Source organism: Gossypium hirsutum, chromosome D05 (genome assembly GCF_007990345.1).
Source record: "Gossypium hirsutum isolate 1008001.06 chromosome D05, Gossypium_hirsutum_v2.1, whole genome shotgun sequence".
In the NCBI taxonomy this organism is placed as follows: domain Eukaryota; kingdom Viridiplantae; phylum Streptophyta; class Magnoliopsida; order Malvales; family Malvaceae; genus Gossypium; species Gossypium hirsutum.
In genome coordinates, this window is record NC_053441.1 from 43,509,259 (window position 1) to 43,517,627 (window position 8,369).

Consider the following 8,369-nt stretch of genomic DNA (forward strand, 5'->3'; position numbering starts at 1 on the left):
TAGCCATGAAGCTGCCCATTGAAGTACCATTCAGCCGAATTTGGACATAGCCTTTAAAGATACATTTCTAGATTAGTTTAATTCAATTAAAGCCGAATTTACTTAGTCTATTTGTCTATCTAATGTAATCTATAAATAGTTCTTTTCTCTTTGTAAAAAGGTTAGACATTTCTGATTATTAAACTTATTGTGAGGTTACCTCCAATCCGATTTCGTTTGAGTCTCGTCTGACTTATCTAGCTCGCTAGTGGCGTCAACTCGACTTCTTGAACTTATCACCATCCTGGTGTGGCGTTCATCCACCTTTTTATACCTTTGGTTCCTACCTCTCTATAGGTAACGGGTCAAGGTCCATCTTCGACTTCCATTAAACCCACCTTAAGCAATATAAGTCCCGGGGCAATACTTTACATAGTATTGAATCGTTCTTCGCTTGAGTTCAATTTCCATTCCATTTTATCTATCTACTTAAACTTTATTTTCTTTGTTAAATCGAACCATCCATTCTCCAAACCAAGCCATTTTTTGAACCCTTTTAATTACTTCCACTTAAAACAACTCCATAAAGTTATCTCCATTCGACATCAACCACTACTTCTCGTCGACGATCGGGCAACTTAAGTGAACTCGACTCCATCAACCGAGCCGGATCACATCATTTGGTATCAGAGCTACTAAAACGAGGAGCGCCGACGTTCGTAATAAGGCCGCAAGTAGGTTCGAAACGTGAAAAAAAATAAAAAAAAATTTGAGTTGTAATTTAATTTTTTCCCTTGTATTTAGCTTACTATTGTATTGGAGTAACAAAAAAATCAAAAAAATTCGAAAAAAAAATGATTGAAAAAAAATTCCAAAAAAAAGTAAAAAAAATCGAGCAAAAAAAAAGAAAAGAAAAAAAGGGTGAGCAAAAAAATCAAGTTAAAAAAAAGTGAAAAGTCTTGCGAGTTTTTATTTTTTTCTCTTATTTACTCCGATCATCAAGTTTCCCTTCCTACCATTATTTACCCATCCCAACGCCACACTTAACCTTGATTTTATTTTGTTTAGCCTACCCTACACCCACATCATTCCTTTGTAACCTATTTTGAAACCGACCCTCAAGCAGCAAATTAAGTCTATCGAGACGAATTACGAAATTGTGAGACGAGGTCGAGAGGTAAAAGGAACGTGTGTTTTACATCAAAGAAAAAGCCTAGAAGAGTGTAAACACGAGCGTGTGCGACAAATATTTTTCTTTCTGAGTGAACCGTGAGTTTTTGTAAGTGAGGAAAATTTTACTTATGTCTAGAAGTTTTAATGAAAATATGGCAGAAAGACAACCCGTACGAAATGTGCCAGATTTAAATATGCAAGCAATGTTGCGCGAGTTTGAACGATTATTTGATCAAAAATTGGAACCAATTCAAGATCGTCTTGATCAAGTGGAAATGAGAGGCCGCCGAGGAAGGACTCCTCTAAGTCCACCTAGAATTCGAAATCGAAGACAATTTCAAGACAATGAAGTTTCTGAACCAAGTGGGGCCGAAAGTGATCAAGGTTCAAACGTTAGTGAACGAAGGAGAGGTCGACGACATCATGGATCACGAGAACAAGAAAGGTATGATGACGATCTTAAAATTATTAAACTAACTATTCCTCCTTTCCATGGACGTTCAGATCCGGAAGCTTATTTGGAATGGGAGAAGAAAATTGAGTTAGTGTTTGAGTGCCACAATTATTCCGAGGCAAAGAAGGTTAAATTGGCAGCCATTGAATTTTCAGATTATTCAATGATTTGGTGGGACCAATTTGTCATGAGTCGAAGGCGAAATGGCGAGTGTCCTATCACCACTTGGACCGAGATGAAAGCTGTGATGCGACGAAGGTTTATTCCTTCATATTATCATCGGGAGTTGTATCAAAAGCTCCAAAATCTCACCCAAGGATCCAAAAGTGTGGAGGATTATTACAAGGAGATGGAGATCGCTATGATTCGCGCTGATGTACAAGAAGATCGTGAGGCCACTATGGCGCGATTCTTGGCTGGACTTAATTGGGAAATAGCTAACATCGTTGAGTTGCAACACTACGTGGAAATCGTAGATATGGTGCACATGGCTATCAAAGTCGAGAAGCAAATCAAAAAGAAAGGTTCTGCTCGAGGCTATTCTTATTCCAATACATCTAAATGGAACCAAGGTTCGAGTAAGAGTGCTTCTACTAATCCGATAAAAGAGCCAACAACACCACCAAAAACACTTAAGCCAATTGCTGAATCTAGCAAAGGTAAGTCTGTGGATAATTTCCAAAATCGATCAAGAGATATAAAATGTTTTAGGTGTCTCGGAAGAGGACATGTGGCCAGCCAATGCCCAAATCGGAATGCCATGATTATGAGGCCAAATGGTGATATCGAATCGGAGGAGATAGACAAAAATGAAGAAGAAGTTGAAATTCCTTCCGATAATGAAGAAGAAATAGCGTTTGTTGTTGAAGGTGAAATGCTTGTGGTAAAAAGAAATCTTAGTGTCCAAACTTCCGTGGATAAACTACAACGTGAGAATTTATTCCATACGTGTGGACTTGTTAAAGAAAGGGTTTGTAGTATCGTGATTGATGGTGGAAGTTGCACTAACGTCGCAAGCACATACATGGTGGACAAACTTGCTTTGCCAACTATCAAGCATCCAAGTCCTTATAAATTGCAATGGCTCAATGAAGGGGTCGAATTGAAGGTGACCAAGCAAGCCAAGATTTCTTTCTCTATTGGGAACTACCATGATGAAGTATTATGTGATGTTGTACCCATGCATGCGGGTCATATTTTACTCGGAAGGCCATGGCAATTTGACCGTCGAGTCAAACATGACGGTTTTGCTAATCAATATTCGTTTCAACATAAGGGTAAAAATGTTACTTTGGTACCCTTGTCCCCGCAACAAGTCATGGAAGATCAACAACATCTTAAGCGATCCATGGAACAAGCAAAAGAAAAAGAGAGCATTGAAAAGGAAGATGAGAAAGAGAAAAAAATAGAAAAACAAAAAGAAACAAAAAAATTATAAAAAAAATGAGAGTGTTGAAAAAGAAAAAGAAATCACAAGAAAGGTGAGTGAGAAAAAGAAAAGAGAATTAAATAACCATTGTCTCCTTGTTACTCCATTTCAGGTTAATTCAAAGAAGGAGCTCCAATTACAATACAAGTCTGAAGGAAGAAGGTTTGTGATGATTGAAAAAGGTAAAATCGATCTTCAATTCCCAATTCCTAAAGGTGGACAAGGTATGAATTCTGATGTTATGCGATCATCTTTTCTTAAGTTGAATGTAAATGAAAATTTTGAAGACACCTTGAATGCTAAAAATCGCTTGAATCCTATTGTGGTTAATTGTTTGATTTTGTTTGATGATGATATATCCGTTTTGAGTAATGATAAGAAGATTTTTTTCTTTGGAAAATGTGATGAAGTCGTTGTTGAGAACAAAACCAAACGACAATTGCGAGTGTCAAACATGCGAAATCATGAGTCATATGAAACTTTTCATTTGCATGTTTGTGATGAAGATTTAAATTTCATGTCTCCTTACTTGCATTCCATTTACTTGAACAATGACTTGTGGAAGAAAATTGAAAAGTTCGAATGCTTGAAAACATATTTGTTTTCGTCTCGACCATTTGATGAGTTATGGATATGGAAGGAGTTTTGTTCATGTGATTTTAAGAATGATGTTTTAAAACTGCCTTTTTACATGACTCATACTTGTCTTGATACGACTATGCATGATCCACATATTTGTTTTGATCGTTTCTTGATGATTAATGGTTGTCTATTTTCATTGATTCATTTGCCATCTTTAATGTCGAATATTGTAAGTTCTTTTGCAATGGCTTATGAACGACTAATTGTTCCATTCATTCAAGGAGAGTTGCATAAGACGGATTATTTTCTAGAGAATAAACAGCTCGACTTGAGGACAAGTCGTTTTGAAGAAGGGGGGATGATGTGACCACGCCCCAAGCCCCATCAAGTCCTCGTCTTGATTCCCTCGAGCTTCCAAAGGGACCAATGAACCGAGCTAGGTCCAAGCGATTTCATGAAGTTGTTTCAGCTTTATTGTTCAAGTTTTGGAAGGAGAATCAGCTCGTTGAAGATGGGGAAGCTCGATCCAACTCCTTGAAGAAACCATGCACCTTAGTGCAAGCTAATTTCAACTCAATTCCAGCTCCCTTAGCTCAATTCGACTTTAATCAGCTCACTTGAGCTCAATTCCACCTATTTGAGCTCAATTTAGCTTCTTTCCAGCTCGTTAATTTTATTATTTGAATAATTTGAGTGATAGTTTTATTTTAATTATTTTTACTACAGCTCATAACCGAATTTTCTAGCTCAATTCAGCTCATCAAGAATTTCAACTATCATTGAGCTAGCCGAATTTATTATTAATTATATTTTATTTATGCCTTTATTTTAATTTGTTAAATATGTCTTGATATTATTTAATTTAAGCTGAATGTACCTTAAATCTAATTTGTTTATATCTTTTGTAGGTACATCCACATGTGGGAACACAATTAATGAGGATTCATGAACATTTCTGGTTCAATGTATGTTCGGGTACATGCATGACTACCTACAACGAATGGTTGCCTTAAAGATGATGCATGAATGATTTAATACAATGAATGGAAGAATGCATGAATATTCACTTACATGCATCGGTTGCTGTCCATTGATCTCCTAAGTACCTATTCGACCAAAAGGCATCTATTGGAGTGTCCATTCACACCTTGGCCGAACCTAGACATGTCCATTGCTCTCCCATACATTCACCAAGCCTTCAAGTTCATTTCCTTAGCCATGAAGCTGCCCATTGAAGTACCATTCAGCTGAATTTGGACATAGCCTTTAAAGATACATTTCTAGATTAGTTTAATTCAATTAAAGCCGAATTTACTTAGTCTATTTGGCTATCTAATGTAATCTATAAATAGTTCTTTTCTCTTTGTAAAAAGGTTAGACATTTCTGATTATTAAACTTATTGTGAGGTTACCTCCAATCCGATTTCGTTTGAGTCTCGTCTGACTTATCTAGCTCGCTAGTGGCGTCAACTCGACTTCTTGAACTTATCACCATCCTGGTGTGGCGTTCATCCACCTTTTATACCTTTGGTTCCTACCTCTCTATAGGTAACGGGTCAAGGTCCATCTTCGACTTCCATTAAACCCACCTTAAACAATATAAGTCCCGGGGCAATACTTTACATAGTATTGAATCGTTCTTCGCTTGAGTTCAATTTCCATTCCATTTTATCTATCTACTTAAACTTTATTTTCTTTGTTAAATCGAACCATCCATTCTCCAAACCAAGCCATTTTTTGAACCCTTTTAATTACTTCCGCTTAAAACAACTCCATAAAGTTATCTCCATTCGACATCAACCACTACTTCTCGTCGACGATCGGGCAACTTAAGTGAACTCGACTCCATCAACCGAGCTGGATCACATCATAGCTCGTGATCGAGTTATTGGTCCTCGTGGCAGCTCAATGGATTCGGTAGTAATTTCCCGGGCTAAGGTTGCATCAGTAGATCCCTTACATGGCTTACCTTTAAGCACTTGTGGACTAGGGTCATCTACGATCTTACTTTCTCGACTAATCGAAATCGTTTCTCCTTAGAAAAGTATTGAAGTTGAAATTGATCGATGGGATTTCGAGAAACCTGAAAAGTAGAAACAAAACAAGGAAAATTCATAGGATGGTTAGTAACAACACTCCTTTCTTTTTCACTTTCATCCTTTTCATTTATTTCTTTTTCCAACTCATTTTCAAATCCTCTTTCTTTTACCATATCACTCATTTCTTTTGTACTCTCGTTTCTTCCTTCAATCTCACTCTCTTTTTCGGTTTCCTTTTCTTTTTCGCACTCGTTTTTATTCTCAATCTCATTTTCAATTTTCTTTTCTATCTCCCACTCATCTTCTTTTTCTTTCATTTCTTTTTCATGTTCATTTTCTCGCTCGCGCTCTTTTTCTTTTTCTTTTTCACATGCTATTTCAATTACATTACAAAAGTAGAAATCATCAAAATGAGAAGCCTTTCGTTGAGAATAAGAAAAGGATTCTTCATACAAATGGCAATCTTCTCTTTGTGATAGATCTTTCATAGTCGAGTACTTTGACACTCTTGAAACACGTGCACCTCTTCATAAATAATCCTTTGTAGATGAATAAATTGAGGCATTTGTAGAGACACGTTTACCTTTTCGTTTATCATCTCGGAAGGACTCAAACTCGGAGTTTACTTCTCTTGGTCTCGAACGCCTTGTTGAATAGAAGTCTTGATAAGAGTCTCTTGTCGAGTAGTGTCGTCGGGATGATCTTAACTCCGTTTCTCGACTTGGTAGATTTTGTTTTCGTCGGGCCTTTTCCTCCACTCGGTCCAAATGATAATGCAATTTATCAAATTTTAATTTTACCATTCTACGCATTTCTTGCATCAAATATTGGAATTCTGATTCGAAAAATTCTTCTTGAGACATGATTTAATTGCTCACCACAAAAATCTCACGTTTCACTCGCAAAGAAAATTCACACAACTTGGCTTTTACTTCTCTCAAATGGTCTCACCAATCACTCTTGCCTTTTTCCACTCGATTTTTCGCCTCTCGAAGTTCTTCGCAAACTAAGTCGACGAATCAATACCGTTTGGCGTCGGCTTACAAAATTGATTTGGCTTGGTGGGTAATGATGTCGGAAATGGTAGGCTATCAAACAAAATAGAAATGGTTAAGTGTGGCTATATAGATATGGTCCTTCGGGCAACAAGCAATGCTTTTACAAACCCAAAATGAATTTCAATCACTCTTTTTTTTTTCAATTTCAATTTTCTTCTTCTTTTTTTTTCCTTCAATACTAAATAAAAAAAGTAAAAATAAATTGAATACAAACTTTTTTTTTGAATTTTTTTTTCGAATTTTTTTTTCAAGTTTTTTTTTTATTTTTTTACAATACCGTAATACCGATAACGTCGATCTTACTCTGATTCAGCTAGCTCTGATACCAAATGATACGCCCCCGGCCTCGTTGATGAATTCGAGTCGTTGTTGTGCCCGATCGTGAATTGGAGTAATACTCGAGGGTGGACGAAATAGCTTAAGAAAGAAGAGATAAAGGCTCAAATTTAGTTCAAAAGGGGTTATGAAATGTATTGAGGATGATAGGTGAATGAAAACCAAGTATTCAAGTTGAACCAACACAATATAAGTGTGTTAACCCGGGACTTATACGAATACTTAGGAAAGGTTAAATGTTGTATGGATGGAAAACGAATAAAATGGAACCTCGACCCACTATCAAAGATGATAGGAACCTCGGTATAACTTGAACGCCACACTTTGGGTGCAAAGTGATAAGTTCGAAATACAAAAACGGGTTGACGCCACAAGGGTTACTTGATAAGTCTAACCAGTCCTTGGAGAACAATGAGAGTTGAAAACAAACTCACAAAGTAAACAAATTTCATATAAGTTTTACAAATATATTGTCTAACCCCAAAACTGATACGAGCTCATTTCGGATGTAAAGACGAGTCGTAATCTTTCCCGATCGAAATTAGGTAGTGTCAGAATTGAATCAAATTCAAGTCTTGGTGTTTGAAGTTGGATGGCTTTAGGAATAAAGGAGTTTGATGGGTTGTTGTTTGCTGGGTAATTCGATGAAACAAGATCGAACCCTTATTATCAAATAAGGACTCGGGCTTAAGGTTTCAAAGAAAGAAATGGAAATAGGATAAAAACCGAGACCCTCTATTTAGCAAAATAGGAACCTACGGTATGAAGAACGCCACACCAATGGGTGATAAGTTCGAACAAAGTCAGATTGACGCCACTCGTTGAAGATAAGTCAATTTGAGCTTTGGAGAATAAAGAGAGTGAATTTCTCACTAAAATTATATTTCATTCAGAAATTTGGCAAAAATACCTTTTACAAGAAATTCAAGAACTATTTATAGCTTAAGTGACTAGTAGCCGAATAGTCAAGTTCAATACTTAAAAACTAAGTAAACATTGAACTAATTTTGAGCTAAGATCCATGAATGGTCTTGAATCAAGGTTCGGCTGAATATAGACCAAGGAAGAGCTTCAACGAACTTGGAAAATTGGCAGCAGCTACATTCGGCCAATGGAGTTTAATAAGGTCAATAATGAAGCAACTCTTGCTGAAAAATTACCATCATTAATTAGCAACTTGAACAGTCATTTGGAAGTGTGAATGGACGGTTTTGAATGACCATAAGGTGTGAACATCATGAACCGAATAGCCACAATGTACCCAGCAATGTGAAGGAAATAAATGGCAGCTTTGGAGAATGGAAAATCATCTCTTTTGG

At 36.6% G+C, this 8,369-nt stretch overlaps 1 protein-coding gene across 1 annotated transcript; it reads left to right on the forward strand.

Moving 5' to 3' along the window:
* The first annotated feature begins 1,304 nt into the window (after positions 1 to 1,304).
* On the forward strand, positions 1,305 to 3,152 carry LOC121217178 (uncharacterized). Its single transcript, XM_041092715.1, has 2 exons — positions 1,305 to 2,883; positions 3,148 to 3,152. Exons 1-2 carry the CDS (start codon positions 1,305 to 1,307, stop codon positions 3,150 to 3,152), a joined length of 1,584 nt encoding a protein of 527 aa, XP_040948649.1.
* The last annotated feature ends 5,217 nt before the right edge of the window (positions 3,153 to 8,369 follow it).